Source organism: Dama dama, chromosome 19 (assembly GCF_033118175.1).
Source record: "Dama dama isolate Ldn47 chromosome 19, ASM3311817v1, whole genome shotgun sequence".
Lineage (NCBI taxonomy): Eukaryota > Metazoa > Chordata > Mammalia > Artiodactyla > Cervidae > Dama > Dama dama.
In genome coordinates, this window is record NC_083699.1 from 3,820,187 (window position 1) to 3,846,864 (window position 26,678).

The following is a 26,678-nucleotide window of genomic DNA, read 5'->3' on the forward strand; positions in this document are numbered from 1 at the left end:
CTGACTTCTTTCACTTAGCATAATGTTTTCAAGGTTCTGCAAGGTTGTTGCAAGCTACATTGCTGTATGTATGAATCTTTCCTTTTTACAGCTTAATTATTTTATTGTATATATACAGCATCTACTGAAGGATGTTTGGGTTCTTCGCATCTTTTGACTATTGTGAATATTGTTGCCATGAACATTCATTTACAACAGTTTGTCTGAGAACTAGTTTTCATTTCTTTTGGATAAATGTAAGGAATGGAATTGCTGGATCATATGGTAATCTTATGTTTACCTTTTGAGGTCTTGCCAAACTATTTTCCACAGTGACTGAACCATTTTACATTCCTACCAGCAACATATGAGGGTTCCAGTTTCTCTTCATTGTCACCAACACTTATTCTTACCCAGTTAAAAAAAAAATTAGTGCTATTGCTACCCATTTGAATGCAGAGTTCCAAAGAATAGCAAAGAAAGATAAGAAAGCCTTCCTCAGTGATCAATGCAAAGAAATAGAGAAACAATAGAATGGGAAAGACTAGAGATCTCTTCAAGAAAATTAGAGACACCAAAGGGAACATTTCATGCAAAGATGGGCTCAATAAAGGACAGAAATGGTATGGACCTAACAGAAGCAGAAGATATTAAGAAGAGGTGGCAAGAATACACAGAAAAACTGTACAAAAAAGATCTTCACGACCCAGATAATCACAATGGTGTGACCACTCACCTAGAGCCAGACATGCTGGAATGTGAAGTCAAGTGGGCCTTAGGAGGCATCACTGCGAACAAAGCTAGTGGAGGTGATGGAATTCCAGTTGAGCTATTTCAAATCCTAAAAGGTGATGCTGTGAAAGTGCTGCACTCAACATGCCAGCAAATTTGGAAAATTCAGCAGTGGCCACAGGACTGGAAAAGGTCCGCTTTCATTCCAATCCGTAAGAGGCAATGCCAAAGAATGGTCAAACTGCTGCACAATTGCACTCATCTCACATGCTAGTAAAGTAATGCTCAAAATTCTCCAAGCCAGGCTTCAGAAATACATGAACCATGAACTTCCAGATGTTCAAGCTGGTTTTAGAAAAGGCAGAGGAACCAGAGATCAAATTGCCAACATCCACTGGATCATAGAAAAAGCAAGAGAATTGCAGAAAAACATATATTTCTGCTTTATTGACTATGCCAAAGCCTTTGACTGTGTGGATCACAATAAACTGGAAAATTCTGAAAGAGATGGGAATACCAAAGCACCTGACCTGCCTCTTGAGAAACCTGTATGCAGGTGAGGAAGCAACAGTTAGAACTAGACATGGAACAACAGACTGGTTCCAAATAGGGAAAGGAGTACGTCAAGGCTGTATATTGTCACCCTGCTTATTTAACTTATATGCTTATTTAACTTATTACATCATGAGAAACGCTGGTCTGGAGGAAGCACAAGCTGGAAGAAATATGAATAACCTCAGATATGCAGATAACACCACTCTGTGGCAGAAAGTGAAGAAGAACTAAAGAGCCTATTGATGAAAGTGAAAGAAGAGAGTGAAAAAATTGGCTTCAAACTCAACATTCAGAAAACTAAGATCATGGCATCCGGTCCCATCACTTCATGGCAAATAGATGGGGAAATGGTGGAAACAGTGACAGCCTTTATTTTCTTGGGCTGCAAAATCACTGCACATGGTGATTGCGACCATGAAATAAAAGATGCTTACTCCTTGGAAAGAAAGTTATGACCAAACTAGACATCATGTTAAAAAGCAGAGACATTACTTTGTCAACAAAGGTCTGTCTAGTCAAGGCTATGGTTTTTCCAGTAGTCATGGATCGATGTGAGAGTTGGACTATAAAGAAAGCTGAGCACTGAAGAATTGTTGCTTTAGAACTGTGATGTTGGAGAAGACTCTTGGGAGTCCCTTGGACTGCAAGGAGATCCAACCAGTCCATCCTAAAAGAGATCAGTCCTGGGTGTTCATTGGAAGGACTGATGTTGAAGCTGAAACTCCAATACTTTGGCCACCTCATGCGAAGAGCTGACTCATTGGAAAAGACCCTGATGCTGGGAAAGATTGAAGGCAGAAGGAAAAAGGGTCGACAGAAGATGAGATGGTTGGATGGCATCACCGACTCGATGGACATGGGTTTGAGTAAACTCCGAGAGTTGGTGATGGACAGGGAGGCCTAGCGTGCTGCGGTTCATGGGGTCGCAAAGAGTCGGAGTTGACTGAGCGACTGAACTGAACTGATTGCCATCTGTGTGAATGTGATGTGATATCTCACTGTGGTTTTGATTCACATTTCCCTAGTGACTGATGACGTTGAGCATCTTTTTATGGGCTTGTTTGGCCATTTGTGTATCTTCTTTGGAGAAATGTCTATTCTAATTTTTTGCCCATGTATTAGTTGGATTGTTTTTTTATTATTGAGTTATGTTTTATGTATTCTGAATACTAGATTCTTATCAGATGTATGATTTGCAAGTATTTTCTTCCCATTTTGTGTGTTGTCTTTTCATTTTCTTATTACTATCCTTTGACGCATAAAAGTTTTAAATTTTGATCAAGCTCAATTTATTTTTGTTTATTATACTTTTGGTGACATATTTAAGAATCCATTGTGGAATCCAAGATCATGGAGATTTACTCCTTTATTTTCTTCTAAGAGTTTTATCATTTTTGCTCTTACATTTAGGTCATTTAATTATTTTGAGTTAAATTTTGGATATTGTGAATTTAGGGGTACAGCTTCATTGTTTTGCATGTGACTCTCCAATTGTTCCAATACCAATTGTTGAAGAAAATATTATTTCCTTGTTGAATGATCTTGGCACCTTTATTGCCAATCAGTTTGGCCATAGAAGTATGGATTTATTTTTGGACTCTAAATTCTGTTCCTTTGGTCTATATGTCTATCCTTATGCCCATACTACATTGTTTTGATTATGGCATTATAGTAAGATTTTAAAATTGGGAAGTATGAGTCCTGTAGCTTTGTACTTCCTTTTCAAATTTATTTTGGACAATTCAGGGCCCCTTGTGGTTTCATATGAATTTGAGGACTGACTTAACCATTTCTGCATTAGAAATGCTGTTGGAATTTTGGTAGGGAATGTATTAAATCTGTAGATTGGTTTGGGTAGTATTGCCATCTTAGCAATATATAGCCTGTTTTTTGTTTTGGTTACACCATGTGGCTTGCAGGGTCTCATATCCCTCACCAGGGATTGAATGTGGACCACAGCACTGAAAGCCTGGAATCCTAGCCACTGGGCCACCAGGGAACTCTTCAACAATATTTAGTCTTATAACACACGGGTTATCTTTCCATTTATTTAGGTCTTTATCATTCAGCAATGTTTTGTGGTTTTCTGTGTACAAGTCTTTCACTTCCTTATTAAATTTATTCCTGGGTATTTTATTCTTTCAAATACCTTTATAAATGCAGTTGTTTTCTTAATTCATTTTTGGATTATTCATTGCTCATATATAGAAGCATGACTGATTTTTGTGTGTAGCATTAATTTCTTTTATTTTTCCTTTTCTTTTTTTCATTTATTTTTATTGGTTGGAGGCTAATGACTTTACAATATTGTAGTGGTTTTTGTCATACATTGACATGAATCAGCCATGGATTTACATGTATTCCCCATCCCGATCCCCCCTCCCACCTCCCTCTCTACCCGATCCCTCTGGGTCTTCCCAGTGCACCAGGCCCGAGCACTTGTCTCATGCATCCAGCCTAGGCTGGTGATCTGTTTCACCATAGATAATATACATGTTTCGATGCTGTTCTCTCAAAACATCCCACCCTCGCCTTCTCCCACAGAGTCCAAAAGTCTGTTCTGTACATCTGTGTCTCTTTTTCTGTTTTGCATATAGGGTTATCATTACCATCTTTCTAAATTCCGTATATATGTGTTAGTATACTGTAATGGTCTTTATCTTTCTGACTTACCTCACTCTGTATAATGGGCTCCAGTTTCAACCATCTCATTAGAACTGATTCAAATGAATTCTTTTTAATGGCTGAGTAATATTCCATGGTGTATATGTACCACAGCTTCCTTATCCATTCGTTTGCTGATGGGCATTTAGGTTGCTTCCATGTCCTGGCTATTATAAACAGTGCTTCGATGAACATTGGGGTGCACGTGTCTCTTTCAGATCTAGTTTCCTCAGTGTGTATGCCCAGAAGTGGGATTGCTGGGTCATATGGCAGTTCTATTTCCAGTTTTTTAAGAAATCTCCACACTGTTCTCCATAGCAGCTGTACTAGTTTGCATTCCCACCAGCAGTGTAAGAGGGTTCCCTTTTCTCCACACCCTCTCCAGCATTTATTGCTTGTAGACTTTTGGATAGCAGCCATCCTGACTGGCATGTAATAGTACCTCATTGTGGTTTTGATTTGCATTTCTCTGATAATGAGTGATGTGGAGCATCTTTTCATGTGTCTGTTGGCCATCTGTATGTCTTCTTTGGAGAAATGTCTGTTTAGTTCTTTGGCCCATTTTTTGATTGGGTCATTTATTTTTCTGGAATTGAGCTGCAGGAGTTGCTTGTATATTTTTGAGATTAATCCTTTGTCTGTTTCTTCATTTGCTATTATTTTCTCCCAATCTGAAGGCTGTCTTTTCACCTTGCTTATAGTTTCCTTTGTTGTGCAAAAGCTTTTAAGTTTCATTAGGTCCCATTTGTTTATTTTTGCTTTTATTTCCAGTATTCTGGGAGGTGGGTCATAGAGGATCCTGCTGTGATTTATGTCAGAGAGTGTTTTGCCTATGTTCTTCTCCTCAAGGAGTTTTATAGTCTCTGGTCTTACATTTAGATCTTTAATCCATTTGGAGTTTATTTTTGTGTATGGTGTTAGAAAGGGTTCTAGTTTCATTCTTTTACAAGTGGTTGACCAGTTTTCCCAGCACCACTTGTTAAAGAGGTTGTCTTTTTTCCATTGTATATCCTTGCCTCCTTTGTTGAAGATAAGGTGTCGATAGGTTCGTGGATTTATCTCTGGGCTTTCTATTCTGTTCCATTGATCTATATTTCTGTCTTTGTGCCAGTACCATGCTGTCTTGATGACTGTGGCTTTGTAGTATAGTCTGAAGTCAGGGAGGTTGATTCCTCCAGTTCCATTCTTCTTTCTCAAGATTACTTTGGCTATTCGAGCTTTTTTGTATTTCCATACAAACTGTGAAATTATTTGTTCTAGTTCTGTGAAAAATACCATTGGTAGCTTGATAGGGATTGCATTGAATCTATAGATTGCTTTGGGTAGTATAGCCATTTTGACAATATTGATTCTTCCAATCCATGAACACTGTATATTTCTCCATCTGTTTGTGTCCTCTTTGATTTCTTTCATCAGTGTTTTATACTTTTCTATGTATAGGTCTTTTGTTTCTTTAGGTAGATATACTCCTAAGTATTTTATTCTTTTTGTTGCAGTGGTGAATGGTATTGTTTCCTTAATTTCTCTTTCTGTTTTCTCATTGTAAGTGTATAGGAATGCAAGGGATTTCTGTGTGTTAATTTTATATCCTGCAACTTTACTATATTCATTGATTAGCTCTAGTAATTTTCTGGTAGAGTCTTTAGGGTTTTCTATGTAGAGGATCATGTCATCTGCAAACAGCGAGAGTTTCACTTCTTCTTTTCCTATCTGGATTCCTTTTATTTCTTTTTCTGCTATGATTGCTGTGGCCAAAACTTCCAACACTATGTTGAATAGTAGTGGTGAGAGTGGGCACCCTTGTCTTGTTCCTGATTTCAGGGGAAATGCTTTCAATTTTTCACCATTGAGGGTGATGCTTGCTGTGGGTTTGTCATATATAGCTTTAATTATGTTGAGGTATGTTCCTTCTATTCCTGCTTTCTGGAGAGTTTTAATCATAAATGGATGTTGAATTTTGTCAAAGGCTTTTTCTGCATCTATTGAAATAATCATACGGTTTTTATCTTTCAATTTGTTAATGTGGTGTATTACATTGATTGATTTGCGGATATTAAAGAATCCTTGCATTCCTGGGATAAAGCCCACTTGGTCATGGTGTATGATTTTTTTAATATGTTGTTGGATTCTGTTTGCTAGAATTTTGTTAACGATTTTTGCATCTATGTTCATCAGTGATATTGGCCTGTAGTTTTCTTTTTTTGTGGCATCTTTGTCTGGTTTTGGAATTAGGGTGATGGTGGCCTCATAGAATGAGTTTGGAAGTTTACCTTCTTCTGCATTTCTGGAAGAGTTTGAGTAAGATAGGTGTTAGCTCTTCTCTAAATTTTTGGTAGAATTCAGCTGTGAAGCCATCTGGTCCTGGGCTTTTGTTTGTTGGAAGATTTCTGATTACAGTTTCAATTTCCTTGCTTGTGATGGGTCTGTTAAGATCTTCTGTTTCTTTCTGGTTCAGTTTTGGAAAGTTATACTTTTCTAAGAATTTGTCCATTTCACCCAAGTTGTCCATTTTATTGGCATAGAGCTGCTGGTAGTAGTCTCTTATGATCCTTTGTATTTCAGTGTTGTCTGTTGTGATCTCTCCATTTTCGTTTCTAATGTTGTTAATTTTGTTCTTCTCCCTTTGTTTCTTAATGAGTCTTGCTAATGGTTTGTCAATTTTGTTTATTTTTTCAAAAAGCCAGCTTTTAGCTTTGTTGATTTTTGCTATGGTCTCTTTAGTTTCTTTTGCATTTATTTCTGCCCTAATTTTTAAGATTTCTTTCCTTCTACTAACCCTGGGGTTCTTCATTTCTTCCTTCTCTAGTTGCTTTAGATGTAGAGTTAAGTTATTTACTTGACTTTTTTCTTGTTTCTTGAGGTAAGCCTGTAATGCTATGAACCTTCCCCTTAGCACTGCTTTTACAGTGTCCCATAGGTTTTGGGTTGTTGTGTTTTCGTTTTCATTCATTTCTATGCATATTTTGATTTTTCTTTTTTGATTTCTTCTATGATTTGTTGGTTATTCAGAAGCATGTTATTTAGCCTCCATATGTTTGAATTTTTAACAATTTTTTTCCTGTAATTGAGATCTAATCTTACTGCACTGTGGTCAGAAAAGATGACTGGAATGATTTCAATTTTTTTGAATTTACCAAGACTAGATTTATGGCTCAGGATGTGATCTATTCTGGAGAAGGTTCTGTGTGCACTTGAGAAAAAGGTGAAGTTGATTGTTTTGGGGTGAAATGTCCTATAGATATCAATTAGGTCTAGCTGGTCCATTGTGTCAAATAAAGTTTGTGTTTCCTTGTTAATTTTCTGTTTAGTTGATCTATCCATAGTTGTGAGTGGGGTATTAAAGTCTCCCACTATTATTGTGTTACTATTAATTTCCTCTTTCAAACTCGTTAGCGTTTGCCTTACATATTGCGGTGCTCCTATGTTGGGTGCATATATATTTATAATTGTTATATCTTCTTCTTGGATTGATCCTTTGATCATTATGTAGTGTCCTTCTTTGTCTCTTTTCACAGCCTTTATTTGAAAGTCTATTTTATCTGATATGAGTATTGCGACTCCTGCTTTCTTTTGGTCTCTGTTTGCGTGAAATATTTTTTTCCAGCCCTTCACTTTTAGTCTGTATGTGCCTCTTGTTTTGAAGTGGGTCTCTTGTAGACAGCATATATAGGGGTCTTGTTTTTTTATCCATTCAGCCAGTCTTTGTCTTTTGGTTGGGGCATTCAACCCATTTACATTTAAGGTAATTATTGATAGGTATGGTCCCGTTGCCATTTATTTTGTTGTTTTGGGTTCACGTTTATACAACCTTTCTGCATTTCCTGTCTAGAGAAGATCCTTTAGCATTTGTTGAAGAGCTGGTTTGGTGGTGCTGGATTCTCTCAACTTTTGCTTGTCTGTAAAGCTTTTGAATTCTCCTTCATATCTGAATGAGATCCTTGCTGGGTACAGTAATCTAGGTTGTAGGTTCTTCTCTTTCATTACTTTAAGTATGTCCTGCCATTCCCTTCTGGCCTGAAGGGTTTCTATTGATAGATCAGCTGTTATCCTTATGGGAATCCCTTTGTGTGTTATTTGTTGTTTCTCCCTTGCTGCTTTTAATATTTGTTCTTTGTGTTTGATCTTTGTTAATTTGATTAATATGTGTCTTGGGGTGTTTCGCCTTGGGTCTATCCTGGGACTCTCTGGGTTTCTTGGATCTGTGTAACTATTTCCTTCCCCATTTTAGGGAAGTTTTCAGCTATTATCTCCTCAAGTATTTTCTCATGGCCTTTCTTTTTGTCTTCTTCTTCTGGGACTCCTATGATTCGAATGTTGGGGCGTTTCACATTGTCCCAGAGGTCCCTGAGGTTGTCCTCATTTCTTTTGATCCTTTTTTCTTTTTTCCTCTCTGCTTCATTTATTTCCACCATTTTATCTTCTACCTCACTTATCCTATCTTCTGTCTCCATTATTCTACTGTTGGTTCCCTCCATAATGTTTTTGATCTCATTTATTGCATTATTCATTTTTAATTGACTCTTTTTAAATTCTTTTAGGTCCTTATTAAACATTTCTTGCATCTTCTCAATCTTTGTCTCCAGACTGTTTATCTGTAACTCCATTTTGTTTTCAAGATTTTGGATCATTTTTATTATCATTATTCTAAATTCTTTTTCAGGTAGATTCCCTATCTCCTCCTCTTTTGTTTGACTTGGTGGGCATTTTTCATTTTCATTTACCTGCTGGGTATTTCTCTGCCTTTTCATCTTGTTTAGAGTGCTGTGTCTGGAGTGGGCTTTCTGTATTCTGGTGGTCTGTGGTTCCTTTTTATTGTGGAGGTTTCACCCAGTGGGTGGGGTTGGATGATTGGCTTGTCAAGGTTTCCTGGTTAGGGAAGCTTGCGTCGGTGTTCTGGTGTGTGGAACTGGATTTCTTCTCTCTGGAGTGCAATGGAGTGCCCAGTAATGAGTTTTGAGATGGGTCTGTGTGTTAGATGTGACTTTGGGCAGCCTGTATGTTGACGCTCAGGGCTATGTTCCTCTGTTGCTGGAGAATTTGCGTGGTCTGTCTTGCTCTGGAACTTACTGGCTCTTGGGTGGTGGTTGGTTTCAGTGTAGGTATGGAGGCTTTTGGACAGTCACTTATTACTTAGTGTTCCATGTAGTCAGGAGTTTTCTGGTGTTCTCAGGTTTTGGGCTTAAGTCTCCTGACTCTGGATTTCTGTTTTATTCTTCTTGTAGTCTCAAGACTTTTGCAACTATACAGCACTGATAATAAAACTTCTAGGTTAATGGTGAAAAGATTCTCCCCCATTAGGGACACCCAGAGAGGTTCACAGAGTTACACGAAGAAGAGGAGAGGGAGGAGGGAGATAGAGATGAGCAGGAGGAGAAAAAGGGGGACTCAAGAGGAGAGAGACAGATCTACGCAGTTGTCTGTTCCCAGAGTGTTCTCCGTAGCCCAGACACCCACCAAGATTCACAGAATTGGATTGGGAAGAAAAGGGGAAGGGAGGAAATAGAGGTGTTCTGAGGTAGAAAACAGAGAGTCAAGATTGGGAGAGAATAATCAACACACTCCTGAATAAAAATGGGAGCTGAATATTGGATTCTTAAATGTCCAAAATTTATATCATATATTGAAAAACAAAGATTAAAAATCTAGAGTTGAGGTTAGACTCTTAAAAATACAATATTAAAAACAAAAACACAAAAAAATTTTAGAAATATATATGAAGTTCGGTTTAAAAATAGGGCTTCTCTTTTTTTTTGCAAGGTTACAGTGAAATGAAAATGAAAACTAAGGAGTAATAGAGGAGTAATAGAGGACTTTAAAAGAAAATAAGAGAAAAAAAGAAAAAAAAATTTTTCCTAATTAAAAAAGTCATAAAAATATATGAAAAATGAAAGTTAAGGAGTAATGGAGAGTAATAGGGAATTTTAAAAGAAAATAAAAGAGAAAAAAAAAAAGAAAAAAAAGGTAAAAAATATATCTAGGAATTTCTTTGGAGCTGTTGCGGTCAGTGTGGGTTCAGTTCAGTTTCAGATAGCTCCTCATTCCAGCTTACACTTCTCGACATCTATAGGCCCCTTCTGGTGTGGTCGGTGTTACCTACAGGGATTTTAATCTGTTGCACCGGTCCCTTCTGAAGCGGTTCCCTTTGTTTATTTGGCTTCTGTTTGCCGGTCTCTTCAGAGCCTCATTTCCGCCCTGACACAGGCGGGCAGAGGTGGTCTCTTGTTCAGGTTTGCTAGTTAGGGGTCGCGCTGTGGGGAGGAGGGGGCGCTGCTTTCCCCGTCTACACTGCTGAGGCTCCCGGCTGCTCTATATGGAGCGTTCCCTGCGTTGCGTGTGGTTCCAGTTTTTGGGTATTCCACAAAAGCGCGGACTCAGCTGCCACCTGCGTTTTGTGCCTTCCCTGGCCCGAGCAGCTCAGGCAGCCAGGAGCTTGACGGGCGCACTCTCCCCGGTGTGGCGCACCTTCTCCCCTCCGCGGCCCCAGCCTCAGTTTCTGCCCACGCCAGTCGTGTTTAGCCACGACCCTCCCGGCGGATGTCGACCACCCAGAACCTCAGGAAGTCTTTGGTTAGAAACTGGAGGCCTGTTTGCAGTGTGGTAGGGGATGCCGTCTTTGGGGCCGAGTTTGCCCCTTTCCCCTCCTTCCTGCCTCCAGCGGGGATCAGTCCTTTGTTCTGCGAAGGGCAGGCAGTGTGGCCGGTTAATTTTCTCTCTCTCTCTCTTGCTATCCCACAGTTTAAGTTGCTATCTCAAGAAAGCTCCCTCCGATTGCTCTCAGGGCCTTCGGCCAGGTCCTTAGCCTAAGCAATGCCGCCTGCTCCTCTCCGTTCCGCCCCCACTTGCTGGTGGCGGATGCGGGCGTCTGGGGTACTTTTCTGCTGGGAGTTGCTTTTAGGCACGTAATCTGTGGGTTTTATTTATTTTTCCTCCCAGTTAGGTTGCCCTCCGAGATTCGAAAACTTCCCCCAGACCCGCCAGTGTGAGGGTTTCCTTGTGTTTGGAAACTTGCTCTATTGACTCCCTTCCCTGGACGGGTCTCCGTCCCTAGCTCTTTTGTCTCTCTTTTTATCTTTTATATTTTGTCCTACATCCTTTTGAAGACAATGGGCTGCTTTTCTGGGCGCCTGATGTCCTCTGCTAGCGATCAGAAGTTGTTTTGTGAAGTTTGCTCAGCGTTCAGTTGTTCTTTCAATGAATTTGTGGGGGAGAAAGTGGTCTGCCCGTCCTATTCCTCCGCCATGTTGGCTTCACATTAATTTCTTTTAATGGTCATTTGCCTTCTTTTTTACCTTTGTAAGCTGGATCACATAGGTAAATAAGAAAGTGGGAAGTGGAACACTGAAGAATTTTGATCTCAATGATGTATGATTATTGTGAATATTAATAGTATGGGATGTCCTTTTAGCATAGTGTTGAATGATTATCTACTTACCCTATTGCATTCCTGGTATCAGATTACATACACTTGGTCATTATAATATAGATAAGAATATTTTATTTTCTTTAAGCTTGAAGAAAGGTGGGCATATTTATTTTTAAAGTTAATTTTTTTTGCAACTTAATTCTGATGTTTTGGAGAAAGGCTTAGGGATAAACCATATTTATCATTAAATCTAGTTCAGAAATCCATGAATAATAAAAGTAAGGTTGGAATGGTTGTTGTTTAGCCACTAAGTTGTGTCTGATTCTTTTTGTGACCCCATGGACTGTAGCCCACTAGCCCCTCTATGCATGGGAATACAGGAGTATTCAGTATACAGGCAAGAAAACAGGAGTGGGTTGCCATTTTCTTCTCCAGAAGATCTTCCTGACCCAGGGATTGAACCCACATCTCCAACATTGCAGGTAAATTCTTTACCACTGAGCCACCAGCAAAGCCCTTGGAATGGTAGCTGATTTGAATATGTGAATTATCATTTATAAATATAATTTATGATATCAATTATCATTATGTTAGTTTACCTTTCTTAGTTTTCCTTGAAAGAGGATTTCAAATATTTAGCCTTAAAATTTCATTATGAACAATTTCATCTGTTCAAATTTCATATGAACAATTTCAATCTCACACATAATTAAATAAGTGCAAATTTATACAGTAATTAGATGGTCTGAAAGGGCTCGCATTTCATGATATACACCTGTATTTGAATTGTAACTCCATTATTTAAGAGGTAAGCATCATTGGGCAAGTTACTTAAGAAAGTGAATACTTTTAATGTGCTTGCTATATCCTCAGTGCTGCTATAAGCCCTTAATGTTATTTATCTAATTCTCAGTTTCCTATATTTATGGAAAGATAGTAAGACCTTCCACCATCTGTTGATAACTGTTGGGAGTATTAAAAGAAATAATGCATATTAAGTACATAGCCAGAAATTTTGAAAATCATTTACAGCTTATGTAACTTATTATCTAACACCAACAAAGATGAGAAAAGGATAATCAGTGTTTGAAATGTACATTTATTTGATAATGATAATTTATTATTTGATATAATAATTTATTATTATGTACATTTATTTGATAATGATAAATATTAATAGGAATATTGTCTCTGGAAAGCAATTTGGCTACATGTATAAAGTTTTAGATTGTTTCCTTGGCATAGTGATTCCACATTTAGGAATCTATACTAAGGAAACAATCTGAAATATGGAAAGAGATTTATATTTATCATAGAATTATTTATAATTGAAATAGGTAGATTCAACTTAATATTACACAGTAGAGGGATAGTTAGAGAAGGTCATGATTTAGCCATATAATGTAACATTCAGCAGCTATTAACAAAATGTTCATGAAGAGTTTTAATAACAAGGGAAAATGATACAACTTTAAGTAAAAAAACATACAAGTCATAATACAATAAGTATAAAAATGATAATAAAATATGGATTGGAAAAAAAACTGCTAGTAGTGGTTGGATCAGAGAAGTAGAACCAGTATGAGTGATGTGGGTGATACAGAATAAGGGAATAGACTTAAGAAATTCTGGTATCTGATTAAGAAGTCTATCAATCACAGTGCTCTTGCTGTTGTGCCTTAATATGTTGGGTGAGCTGGGCCCTTGTGGGTCAGCTGGGTGGTAGTGAGGAACGAGAGCTGAAAGTGAGGCTGGAGAGCGAGGGTATGTAGGAACCTGTGAGAATGAACTACAGCACGTGAGATCAAACACTCATGTTGTCTGTGAATGTTAACCTTTGGGTAATCCGTATTTTCTTCATATCTTCTACTGAGCATTATTTTTAGTATTAGAAAAAATCATAAACCTTTTATTAGATAACAATATAATGAATAATGTGTAAGGATTAGAGGCTGATTACAGTGTCATTAACTTATATCAGTAAATGGTGGATTTACCAGGCCGAGAACTTTGATCTATATTTTACAACTCTTCTCACAATCTTTGCAGTTACACTTCAAAAGCTGAGTTCAATTTGTCAGGTTCTGAGAGGAGTCACAGTGATTTTTATAGCTGGTAAATTTTCATTCATCTGTACTGCTAGTGTTTAGACAAGTCTCAAATAATTTGTTTTGATCTTTGGGAGAAATTGTGTTGATTAATGTAAAATATGTATGTGTATATTTTAATTTGGAAATGATCTCATTTCCAGAATAGTGCAGGAACCTTTTCTTTCTTTCCTTAATCATCTGAGAGTAAATTGTTAACCTCATATTCTGTACTCACCAGAAGTTTTAGTGTAAGATTCCTGCAAACAAGGATATCTTCCTTCGAGAAATGACTGAGTTGGGGGCTACAGCAAGGAAAGTATAAGATGGGGCAAGAAAATCTTGTGCCGGGAAACAGACGTGCCCAGACATGACGTGATTGTTGTTGGTTAGTCGCTAAGTCATATCTAACTTCTGCAACCCCATGGGCTGTAGCCCGCTAGGCTCCACTGTCCATGGGATTTTCCAGGCATGAGTACTGCAGTGGGTTGCCATTTCCTTCTGCAGGAGATCTTCCTGACCCAGGGATCGAACCCGTGTCTCCTGCATTTGGAGGTGAATTCTTCACCACTGAGCCACCAGGGAAGCTGGGGGTTATTCAGTTAGGCCCAGTGTAATCATGAGATTTCCTGAGAGTGGAAGAGTAGGAGTTTGGAATGAAGTGATATGGGAAGGACTCAATATACCATTGCTGGCTTTGAAGATGGGGCATGGGTCACCTGAGCCAAGGAACGTGGGCAACCCCTAGAAGCTGATAAGCATAAAAATCAGTTGTTGCATAATTTAAAACATTTTGTTTTAAAACACACATGGATAATAGCCTAGACTAGAATAAGAAATTTGTGTGACTTTTAAAAATAAGTGATACATCAAATACTGTGGGTGCTCTTTGAGATTCTGCACCAGTGGCCACGATGAACACTCATGGCCATGTACTCACTTTCCTTTTTCCCTGTTATTAAGTGAGTGAAGCACTGTCTCACTTAAATACTGTTAAGAGCAGAAAGATAACTGTGTAAATTATCAATTCATTTTCTTTCTGCTCCAGATTCACCCTTCAGTACCTGCTCTGCAGTAATTTGGACTGGACTCTAACCATTTCTCGTTTACAAAGAGCATGATGTTAAGCTTTACTAGGTGTTAAAGGGGTCAGGATGTTGGAGGGGAAGGGATTTTTTCCCTTCTTCGTTTCCTAGTGTTCCTTTCCTAGTTTCCTCAAGAGCTGTGTGTGTCCTGTTCCCCCTGCCCCTTCCCCTGGGACACTGGGGACATCTGGTGGTGCTCTGCCTCAGCCACAGGCCCAGAGTAAACAGGCCCCCACTGGTCCTGCAGTCCCGGTCCAGACCTGCCTTGCCACGGCCCTTCTGAAGCGGACGCCAGGTACCTCAGGCCTTGGGCCTGCAGTGCCTTGACTCCTTCTGCACGCCTGTGCCCCAGCCTTGGCTTGCGTGTACCCAGGGAATTGTTTCCTGCAGTTCTCTTCACGCGCGTACTCTGCATTCCAGGTCTTGTGCCTGTAGCAGTGTCCTGACCACCTCTGCACACTTGCTCGCCAACCTCCACACCTGCACTCCGGAGAGTGGTTTCCTGCTTGTCTGGCAGTGTTGGACCAGCTCTGGTTTGCACAATCTGGTGAAATTCTCTTATCTTGTGAGCTGCAGCCATACCTTCGCCAGTGAGAAGCTCCAGGTTTGAGGAGGGGACCCTTCTCCCAGGCTTAGCTTTTTGGGTACTCTCCCTCAGCCTTACTTTTCCCATCAGAATTTAATAATTACTTTTCCTTAAAAAATTACAAATGGTTTTATTGATTTACAACTGGCAAATAATACATATTTAAAGCTTATGCTTTTATTAGCTTTGACATATTTGTGTAATAGTGAAACCATCGCCATAGTGAAGTTAATGTTTTTGTTTGGTGTATGTTATATAAAATGAAATAAACTGGAGAAAGTTTATTTTGAAATGTGCAGGTAAATGTAAAGTAAAATCATGAGAGTCCCACCACTCAAGAGTTTACACATACATGTTAACAGGTTGTTTTATTTCATAGTATTTATGCATCTTAATGTAAACATGAAATATTTTTAACAGTAATACAGAAAAGAAGCCAAGAACTGACTCTTGGAGTGATGTTTTAAGAAGCAGTTGTTATCATCAGTGGGAATGGGATGTCTTGATCTGGCACCCCATACTCTTACACCATTGATTTAGTGGGATAAATTCCATGCCCCAAACAGTGTATGGGGCATTGGGTACGCTCAGCTTTTTGTTCAGAAATTATACATAAATTAAAGGAAAAGGGTGGAATGGGAATAATGGATATGAGAATTGGTTCATTTATTCTAGTATTTACACACAGAAATTGAGTCCCCCTAAAATAGGAAACTGGAATGATAATACAAGTTACTTTTCCCTGCCGTGTTTTTGTTTTACTTGACAAGGTTGTTCTGAGGATTAGATGGAAAAGCATTCACTTCAAATACTTGGCAGAGCTCTTATGTCAAAATTAGTCAGTTCTCTACTGATCTGTGTATAGTGGTGATACTGATGTTTGTGTGAAGCATCATAAAACATTTTGATTCAGAAGATGGATATTTTGAAGTGTAGGTGCACTAGGCCTGAAGTATTGATGCAGGTATCTTTTAATATTTATTTATTTGGCCGTGCCAGGTCTTGGCTGTGGCATTTGAGATCTTCAGTTTGGGCTGCAGCATGTGGGATCTTTAGTTGCAGCATGTGAACTCGTAGTTCCCTGATCAGGGTGCATGGAGTCTGAGCATTGGAAGCTCACAGTCTTAACCGCTGGACCACCAGGGAAGTCTCTGCTGGGCCTGATTTGATAACCTGGTAAACCATAATTTTCTAGAATGTTTCTCCAAATGATGCTTAAGACTCGAGTGTTATGAAGGCAGTTCATTGTCAGTTGTCTTCCTTGTTCGCGCCCTGGCTTGCTGCTGGGTTGGCATTGGCACTGGGGACAACAGTGGCATTGAAGAGAAACATGTTTGTTTTTGTTTCCTTTCCTATTTCCCTCCCTCCCTTCTTTCTCTTCCTTGCTCGCTCCTTTTTCTTACTCTGATTTGACCCTCTACCCCACTCCTCTTTGACTTACAAGAAGTTTATAAATAATGACTTGCTATAGTACTTGCCAATCTATAGTTGAGAACAGTGTTTTTCAAATTTGGCTTGATAATGTGGATTCACTAGGGGACATTTTTAAAAAGTAAAATTATAAGTCTTCTGTCTGACTCTCTAGGGAGGGACCTGGGAATATTTATTTTTACCACAAGCCCCTGGATGATACATGCTATAGACACATGATTAGATCCCATCTCACGTCCACTGAGTGAGAAGAGAACAGCTCTGGGCTGAACATGTCTGGTTTTTAGTAGTTGCTTGTTGTTTGTTGATTCGGTATGTGTGATCTTGATAGGCTTCTGCTTGCTAGCTTTCGTAATATTTCCATGTCGTCAGAAAAACAAAGCAAAACAAAGTCTTGTTTTAAAGACAAGCTGCTTTATTTTTGCTTTTTTTCCTTTTAAAAATAGAGGGAGATTTCCCTGGTGGTCCAGTGGTTAAGACTGCGAGTTTCCAATGCAGGGGGCACCGTTTTATCCCTGATTGGGGAACTAGGATCCCACTTAGAGCATTGTGTGGCCAAAATAATAATAATAATTCGATATTGTAGATACAAGAAAATGCAAAATCATTTGTATATGGCTTCAAGAACAATTATAATGCAAATTCCCATCTCATCACAGCCCAGGTTGAGATGTGGACTATTGCTGGCATCCCAGAAGCATCTATTTCTTGGTCACACCCGCTTCCTTACCTTTCTTACCCTCAAGGTATCACAATCTTGATTTTTATGATGATAATGTCCTCATTTTTCTTTACCTTTTTACCTCTTAAATGTGAATCTGTACAGAATATCTTCTGTTTTGTCTTTTAAAGAACTTCATGTGAGTAGAATCATAGTGTTCGCCTTCTTTGTGACTTGCTTCCTTCGCTCAGGGTTATTCTTATGAAATTCGTCTGTATTAGTCATACAGCTGTGATGTGTTTTCCTTATTGTAGGGAACTACATTATATGCCCATGCAAAAATTTAATTCTACTTTAATGCTTAATGCTCAATAAAGTTTATTATCAAAAAGGACAACTCATTGCCTATGTCTATATAAGGACAAGGGAGGTAATAGATTGGAGGAAGAACAGGACCTGACTTTCGCCACTTAATAGTAGAAATATCCTTGATTATATTATGTCGATGTATTTTTAAATTGAGGTAACATTGATAACATAACATTGTTTCATGCTTACATTATATTTCGATCTCTGTACATACTACAGCATGCTCAGCACTGAAAGTTTGATTTTCATCTGTCACCCTGCATTTGACCCATTTTCCCATTTTGTCTTTCCTCAACCCCTTTCCACTCCAATAACTACTGATCTGTTCTCCATATCTGTGCATTTGTTTTCTCTTCATTTGGTTTGTTCCTTTAGTTAGTTATAATCCACATTGCATGAAATCTTATAGTACTTCTCTTTCTCCATCTGACTGATTTCACTTAGCGTAATATCCTCAAGGCCCATGTGTCTGTTGTACGTGGAAAGACTTTATTTTTTTTTAGTGGCCGAGCAGTATTCTGCACGCTTACCAAATCTTTTTTATCCCCATGTCGATAGGCATTTAGGTAGTTTCGTATCTTGGTTATTGTAAAGGATGCTGCAGTGAACATCAGGGTGCGTATATCTTTTTGAATTACTGTTTTCATATTCTTTGGATAAATATCCAAAAGTGTAGCTGGATCATATGGTAGTTCTCCTAATTTTTTGAGGCCTTTCCATATTATTTTTATAAATTGACTGCATCGATTTACATTCCCAGTAACAGTGTTTGAGGGTTCACTTTTCTCCACGTCTTCACTAACACTTATTATTGCTTGCCTTTTTGATAATAGTCATTTCGATGGGTGTGAGGTGTTATCTCATTGCGGTTTTGATTTGCATTTCCCTGATAATTAATGATGATCATCTTTTCATGTGCCTTTTCGTCGTCTGTGTGTCTTCTTTGGAAAGATGTTGCTTCATATCCTGTGCTCATTTTTAAATTGGGTTGTTTGGTTTTTTGCTGTTCAGTTTTTGAGTTCTTTGTATACTTTGTATATTAACCCCTTATTAGATGTATGATTTACAAATATCTTTTCCCATTTAGTAGATTGTCTTTTCATTTTACTGGTGGTTTCCTTTGCTGTGCAGAATCTTTCTAGTTTCATGTAGTTCCATTTATTTATTTTTGTTTTTGTTTCCTTTGCCTGAAGAGACATACTCAGAAAGATATTGCTAAGGCTGATGTTAAGGTGCATATTGCTTATGTTTTCTTCTGTTGAATTTTATGGTTTCAGGTCTTACATTAAGTCTTTAATCTATTTAGTTGAGTTTTGTGTATGGTATAAGTTGGTGTTCTACTTTTCTATTTTTTTTGCATAGGGTGGTCTGGTTTTCCCAACGTTTGTTTATTTATTTATGGCTGTGCTGGGTCTTTCTCTAGTTGCACCTGGGCTTTCTCTAGCTGCGTCAGGCGGGGGCTACTGTTTGTGGTGGGCGCGGGCCCCACAGCAGGGCAGCTTGGGTGGTTGTTGTACCTGGGCTTAGTTAGTTGCTTTGCGGCATGTGGAATCCTCCCGGGCCAGGGATTGAACTCATGTCCCCTGCATTGGCCGGCAGATTCCAAACCACTGGACCACCAGGGAAGTCCTTTCCCAACATTTATTGACGAGACTATCTTTTTTCCATTGTAGTTCTCCGCTCCTTTGCCATAAGTAATTGTCCATGTAGGTATGGATTTGTTTTGGGGCCCTCAATTCTGTTCCATTAATCTGTGTGTTTGTTTGTTTGTTTGTTTTGGTGAATACCATGCTGTTTGGTTACTATAGCTTTGTGGTATCATTTGAAATCAGGGAATGTGATGTCTCCAGTGTTGTTCTTTTTCTCAGGATTGCCTTGGCTTTTCACAGTCTTTTGTGGTCCTGTATAAATTTTAGGATTTTTGTTTTATTTCTGTGAAAAATGTCCTTGGGATTTTGATAAAGATTGCATTGAATCTGTAGACTGCTTTAAATAATATGAACCTTTTAATAATGTTAATTCCTTCAGTCGATGAGCATGGAATATATTTCCATTTATTTGTGTCTACAGTTTCATTCAACAGTGTTTTATAGTCTTCAGTGTACAGGTCTCTCACCTTCTTGATTAAATTTATCCCTAGGTATTTTGTTCTTTTTATTGTGATTGTAGATAGGATTGTTCTCTTAGTGTCTCTTTCTGATAGTTCATTTTGAGTGTATAGAAATGGAGTATATTTTTGTATATTGATTTTGTACTCTGAACTTTACTGTATTCATTATTTCTGATACTTTTTTGGTGGAATCATGTCATCTGCAAATAGTGATGGTTTTACTTTTTCCTTTCCAGTTTGGATGCCTTTTATTTCTTTTTCTTGCTTAATTGCTCTGGCTAGGACTTCCAGTACTATGTTGAATAAGAGTGGCAAAAGTGGGCATTTTGTCTGATTCCTCATCTTAGAGGTATAGCTTTCAGTTTTTTGCTGTTGGGTGTGATGTTAATTGTGGATTTGTTTTTTATAACCTCTGTTATGTGGAAATACATTCCTTCTATACCTATTTTATTGAGTTTTTATGTAAATGAGTTTTGAATCTTGTTAAATGCTTTTTCTACATCTGTTGAAATGATCAAATGACTTTTATCTTTCATTTATTAATATCATGTATCACATTAATTTGCATATGTTGAACCATTCTTGCATCCCTGAAATAATCCACTTCAGTATTGTTTTAATCAATATGGTTTGAATATGGTTTTTAATGTTGCTGCATTCAGTTTGCTGGAATATTGTTGAGGATTTTGTATCTATGTTCTATCTATCTATCTATTGGCCTATAACTTTTTTTGCATATGTGTGTTGTCCTTGTCTGGGTTTGGAATCATGGCACACACTAAACAACGGAATAGTTTGTATGAGTCCCAGAGGGAGAAACCTGTTTGCTAACCTCTTAAAGTTTTGGTTTATTTGTTTCATTTGTTTGAAAAATCAATTTGTCATGGAATCTGAAAAAAGCTTGTATTGATTGACAGTAAAAGTAAAAAATCTTAGATGAGGCTTGCTTTTAGCTTAGATAACTTCATGTTAGAGAAATTAGCTGGGCAACCTTCACCTCCTCTGCAAAGAACTATTGAGTATCTTATTTTTGCTTAAAAAGTTAAGCCCTGATGTTGTCAGTTTTTTCCCATTGCAACACTTTTGCTCATGACAGTGTCTCAACCATTTCTTTAAAAGAATTTAAAACTATGCTTTATGGGAACTTAAATGTAGTATATGTTCAGTAGTTCTCAATTGAACTCTTAGAAGTCATATTATGAAGTTATTGATATATTCACTTGTATGAATTGAGAACACTGTTCTGGAGGAAATGTTATAGTCTGATATATATGTAAACAGCATGATGATGAGCACATTGGTTTTTAAAATTTTTTTACAAGTCTTTACTAAAATGTGATTTGGCTATTATAAACTTTACAGTAAAATAGTTAACTAGCTGTTTCAGATTTTTTTATTAGTGATTTCTGTAGTACATAATCTTTTGATGTGTTTTTGAAATATATGATACATTTTTGGAGAAAAATAAATTGAAATTACTACCTATTAAATCATTTTTCAAATTAGGAAAAAATTACCATTATTTTAGCAGTGTGTTGTTTTGGTCAAGTTTTTGAAATCCTAGTGATATGCAGGAATAGCTTGAGAACCAATGGAATATGAGCTTATTCAGAGGCGTTCTTATGGAGATGGTTAGCTGTTTTATGCGTGTTTTTTGGCACTGAGCCAGTTGATGTCAGATGTGTCATCTTCAGAGTTAAAGGTTATTTGAAAAGCACATTCCTGAAAGTAATGTTGGTCTTAAACACTTTCTAAATTCATCCCCATCTGTAAAATTTAGAATGTAAAAGTTTATAATGAATTTTTTATAGATGAGTTGCATGGTATTGTCACAAATTTAAATGTGAGGTTAGGATTTATTCTGCTGCTTGGGGAAGTTTTAAATTTTGCAACTAGCAGAATAGCATTTGATGAGTAACTGGCATCTGTGCTCTTAAGCCATATGGATAATCACATGTAGCCTGGGTACTCAAATTCAGAAGGCCAAGAGAAAATTAATAGAATGAAGGATTGGTTCCTCAAAATGAAATTTGGTTAACAAACTACTCTTTTGGCTGTGCTGCCTGGCATGTGGGACCTTATTTCCCAACCAGGGATTGAATCCACACCCTCTTGCTTTGAAAGTGTGGAGTCTTAACCACTGGACCACCAAGGAAATCCCTGGTTCCTCAAAATTAAAAACTTGTGCATTAAAGGACACTATGAAGAGTGGAAAGAAAACCCATGGAATTGGTGAAAATGTTTTTCAATCGTGTATCTTACAAGGGAAATACATGCGGGACATATAAAGAACTCTTACAGCTGAACAGCCACTAGCACCCAATTACAAACGGACGAAGAACAAGACGCGGAAGCAGCCTGAGTGCCCACTGAGAAGCGAGTGGGTGAATAAGGTGTGGTGTGTGTGTATACAGTGGGTATTGCTCAGCTGTTAAAGAGAATGAAGTAATGCCGTGTGCAGAGCATGGGTGGACCCAGAGATGGTCATACGCAGTGAAGTCAGTCAGACAGAGAAGGAGATCGTATTGCTTACATGTAGAATCTAAAAAAAAAAATACAAATGAACTTATTTACGAAACAGACTTAGAGAACATACACATGGTTACTGGAGGAAGGGTAGGGAGGAGGGATAGTTAGGGAGTTTGGGATTGACACGTATACTCTGCTATATTTAAAATGGATGACCAACAAGGACTGACTGAATAGCACAGGGAGCTTTGCCCGATATTCTGTAACATTCTAAATGGGAGAAGAATTTGAAAAAGAAGAGATACATGTGTGTGTATAGCTGAATCACTTTGCTGTCCACCGGAAACTATCACAACATTATTCACCAACTATGCTCCAATACAAAATAAAAAATTTACAGCAAGAAGCTAATTCAACCTCCAGTAATGGGGATTCCATTAAATCTACTAAAGAATATGTGTACAGGTATCTTGTGGGCGTTATGCACCATGTTTTAGACCAGTAGTTTTCATTTTATATATCAGTCAGATATGTGGAACCAATATATGAAATGATTTTAAAATATGTGAAAGGGGTGAAAGCCCTAGAGGGTCTCTTGAGGGGATGTTATGGTACAGGGTTTGTGATTTAAACTTTTTTTGAACGTAGTAATGAATTAAGAAAATATTCACAAGATAGTAAATGAAAATAATAGTTAACAAAACATGTATAGTGTATTCCAGTTTTGTTAAATATGCATATTTAAATTTGCATATAGCTAAAAGACTGGAAGGTTATACCTCAAAATATAGACACTGGTTATTCTTTTACTTGGTGATTATGAATGATTTCAATTTTTCTCTCATTTTCCACAATGAAATTAGAATTAGCTTTGTAAATAAATAGACTTTAGAAACTCTTGAATGTGTTATTTTGAAAAAGGCAATAAAAGCAAAAATGTATAGCCAAAACCTACTTGATGTTATTAAAAACACACACAGACACACACACAGCCAAAGAAGTAGGTACCACGGAGACCACTGTGCCATGAGCATTGGACTGACGTCCTTGAGTGCCTGTTTGAGTGTAGGTCCATTCCTCAACCTTTGGGACACTGGCCTTGGTCAGTGTCAAAATTGATGCCATTTTCAGTTGGGCTTCAGCATGTAGACCTCAGAGGCAGAGTGCCTGGGATTGGATACTGGCTCTGCTATTACTCATTGTTTGATCTTGGACAAGTTACTTAATAGGGCCTGAGTTTTCCCAACTATGAAATGACACCTTATAGTGTGTTGTTAGGGTTAGATGAGTTATTCAATAACATGCCTAGAGCAATGCCTGGCACTTAGTAAGTAGTCAGTTATAGTTGTTGGGATTATTATTATTCCTATCAGAGTTATTTTCCCTCTAAACTCTGTCTTCCTCTCCCTCCCCTAAAGTTAGCTGAGAATTCCAAAACTTTACAAGCAAAGTCATACTTCTTTCAGAGTAACTTTCCTAAATAGGCCTGTGGTCAGTATATTGTGTACTAATTCCTTCTAGTAAAATTTAGTCACAAGCGCACTCTATTTTATAAGGATTTTTATGTTTTTATGGTGTGATTTCTGCCCAGAAATGGTATACTGTGTATATATGACGGGGGTCCCCAAGACCACCCCCAAGTTCACTGCCTCACTATCTTAGTGGGCTTACAGGTCTCAGTGTATGATTACTCGTGATCCTGATTTATTACAGTGAAAGGGTACAGAGCAGAATCCGTGAAGGGGAGGGGTGCATGGAGTGGAAGTCCAGAGGAAACCAGGTGTGAGATTATGAGGGTCTCTGGAGTCACAGGGGATTTGCTTAGTCTCTCAGCAGTGAGTTAGGGTGACACATGGGGAGTGTCTACCAGGGAAGCTGATTAGAGCTTCAGTACCCAGGGTTGTACTGAGTGAGGGCTGTTCAGGTAGGCACCTTCCACCCAGCATGGACCAAATTCTCAGACTCCCAGAAGGGAAGCAGGTGTCCAGCGTAAACTACATTGTTTGCAGCGTGTAGACACAATGAGCTGTTCTCATCAGGGCCTGAGAGCAATCCTCCTGAAATCTAAGCTGTCAGATGCCAACGACCGGCCAGCCTTGCAAGCAGGTCTTTCTAAGGATAGCAGTCTCAGGCCTGCTGTGTTTAACTCTTCTCAACAGAGATATATTCTGAAAATGTATTTTACCTAAGACATTCATATCAATTAATCTATAAATATTGAAAACAGCTTTATTGAATTATATAATATACCATAAAATTTACCCATTTAAAGTGAAAACTGCAGTTATTTTTAGTAAATTTGTAGAGTTGTGCAATCATCAGCACAGTCTTAATTTTAGACCATGTTCTTCGTCCTGAAAAGAAACCCCATTTCCATGAGCAGTCATGTCCATTCCTGTCTGTCCCTCGTCTCCCTCTTAGCCCCATCCCCAGGCAACCACTAATTTATTTTTGTCTTTGTTGAACAAATCTACACATTTAATATATTTTTACCTTTATATCATTTCTGGTATTAATGGCTTTTGCAAGACAGTGGTTCAAAAATTATTAAAGGATATTTCTCTTTCAGTGTGTTTGAAAGAGTCAGAGTTTGAGTCTGTCTGGTAGTCTCTAAGTCTAAAGCCTTACAAACAGCAGTCGTCATCAGAATTGTTATTATATGAATTTGTGATATTTAAAGAAATAATTCATTATATAGGCTCTTGTCTTTGCAAACTTCATTCTCACCATTTAAAAAGTAACTTACACTGTTGGTTGAGGCTTCCCAGTGAGAATTTTGATACTTGGTTACCATTTGGTTCTTTCATGGCATCTTTTTGCTGTAAGATAGATAAAGATTCATGTAGAAAATTGGATGAGGTTGGGAGAGTTAGCTACACTATTGCCATTGGGAGATAGAAAGGCAAAGAGGTATGTGTGTATTGTTAGGAGGGAAAGGGCAAAAAATATTATTTTATAATAAATGGCTATTTTTTTAAAAAATTCTCTAATGTGGGGTATAATATTCGAAGATAAAATGGACATTTACAAATTACTTTTTAAAATTACCATAATTCTTTAAGATTGTAAAAAAAAAAACATTAAGTCAAAGGTACGTGTGCATTTTTAAATCATTATTTTGATTGAAACCTAGTTTCTCCCACAATTAAGTTAGTAGACAAGCTGTACTATACCCACTCCAGTATTCTTGCCTGGGAAATCCCATGGATGGAGGAGCCTGGCAGGCTACAGTCCATGGGGTCACAAAGAGTCAGACACGACTGATCAACTAACACACATTATAAACTGAGAATTGTGAGAGGATCTTTATTATGTAGCTAAAACATAGAACTTAGTCATCACGAGTTAAGTAGGTACTGACTGACACTGGGTGTTTACTTAAATGTCCGAATCTGTGTAAACAGTTCCGCTTTTGAAATACTAGTTTCATTCTAATGTTAATCCATGTTTATAATTTAAAAGATACTTTTAGACATGAGGAATGACTCTGTCATGTAACTTACTTTCAGAGACAAAGCCCCAGAACTTACTGCTACTCCTCTGCTTGTCTTCCAGGTGATTCTGCAGCGAGATGCTGCTCTCCATAGGGATGCTCATGCTCTCGGCCACGCAAGTCTACACCATCCTGACTGTCCAGCTCTTTGCATTCTTAAACCTCCTTCCTGTAGAAGCAGACATTTTAGCAGTAAGTAAATTTAAACAGTGAAATTTATTCATGTCTGAAAACATCCCTTAAAGAAAAGTTTTTTTTTTTTAAGTTCTAAATGATAGAGTGAATAATGAAATAATGGAATCTTACAAAGTGTTTACCTACAAACACATACATTCCTATGCATATTTGTTACTTGAGAGTGTAAGCGCTCGTTTCTTGGTTGGTTGGTCTCTAACATAAGATCCCATGTGCAATAAGTACCTGATCAATGTTGCTCGTGAGAGTGTTCCTGCTCTCTTTTGAGTGCGGGTGCCCACACTGATTTACATGCTATGTGTTTTCATAGAATTTTACTGTTTTTTCTTGGTCACTAGTGTAGCTATAATGACTCTGATAGTGATATTTTTAAAAATTGTACAAACAGCCATAAACATTTTTAACTTAATGAGGAGAAGCCTAATGATTTTATCTTTGATGGTGGGTAGAAAAATTTTTAGAGAGGAAGGCTGCTCATCAAAATCTTTTAGTCCTCTCTGAGCTACTGTCTTACTGTCCTCTGTACTAGGAAGTGTATATGCTTGCTATTTCTCATTTCTGTGAAGTTAGAAAAAGAAGAATTAACTGTATCTGTACGTGTGATGTGTGTGTAGGTACACCTGTACGCTTGGTACTGTGCTAAGGATTTATTGGTTTTTCTTTCTGGGTGGAAGTGATTTGCTTATTAATATTGGGTAAGAAAGAGATGGGCCAAAATTGTTGCTGAACAAAGTTTATTGTGCTCCTCAGCCATGCTTCTTCATCCTGTGGCCCTTGTGGAAGGGCCTAGAATCACTAGAACTTCAGAGAGCCAGGCTGGCTTCCATACCTTTTTCACCCTCTGTTGATTCCTGAATTCTTTCCTTTTCATCTGAGGTAGAAGTGCCAATTGCTCAGTG

The 26,678-nt window shown here is 38.0% G+C and overlaps 1 protein-coding gene across 2 annotated transcripts in view; it reads left to right on the forward strand.

Annotated features, from left to right (window-relative positions):
• Positions 1-26,678, forward strand: part of RNF13 (ring finger protein 13) — a 111,230-nt gene that overhangs the window by 7,406 nt on the left and 77,146 nt on the right. For both annotated transcript variants that reach the window (XM_061168091.1, XM_061168092.1), the window contains exon 2: positions 25,647-25,776. In XM_061168091.1, the coding sequence (XP_061024074.1) occupies positions 25,663-25,776 (114 nt within the window). In that variant the 5' untranslated portion in view covers positions 25,647-25,662. The remainder of the gene's footprint in view (positions 1-25,646; positions 25,777-26,678) is intronic.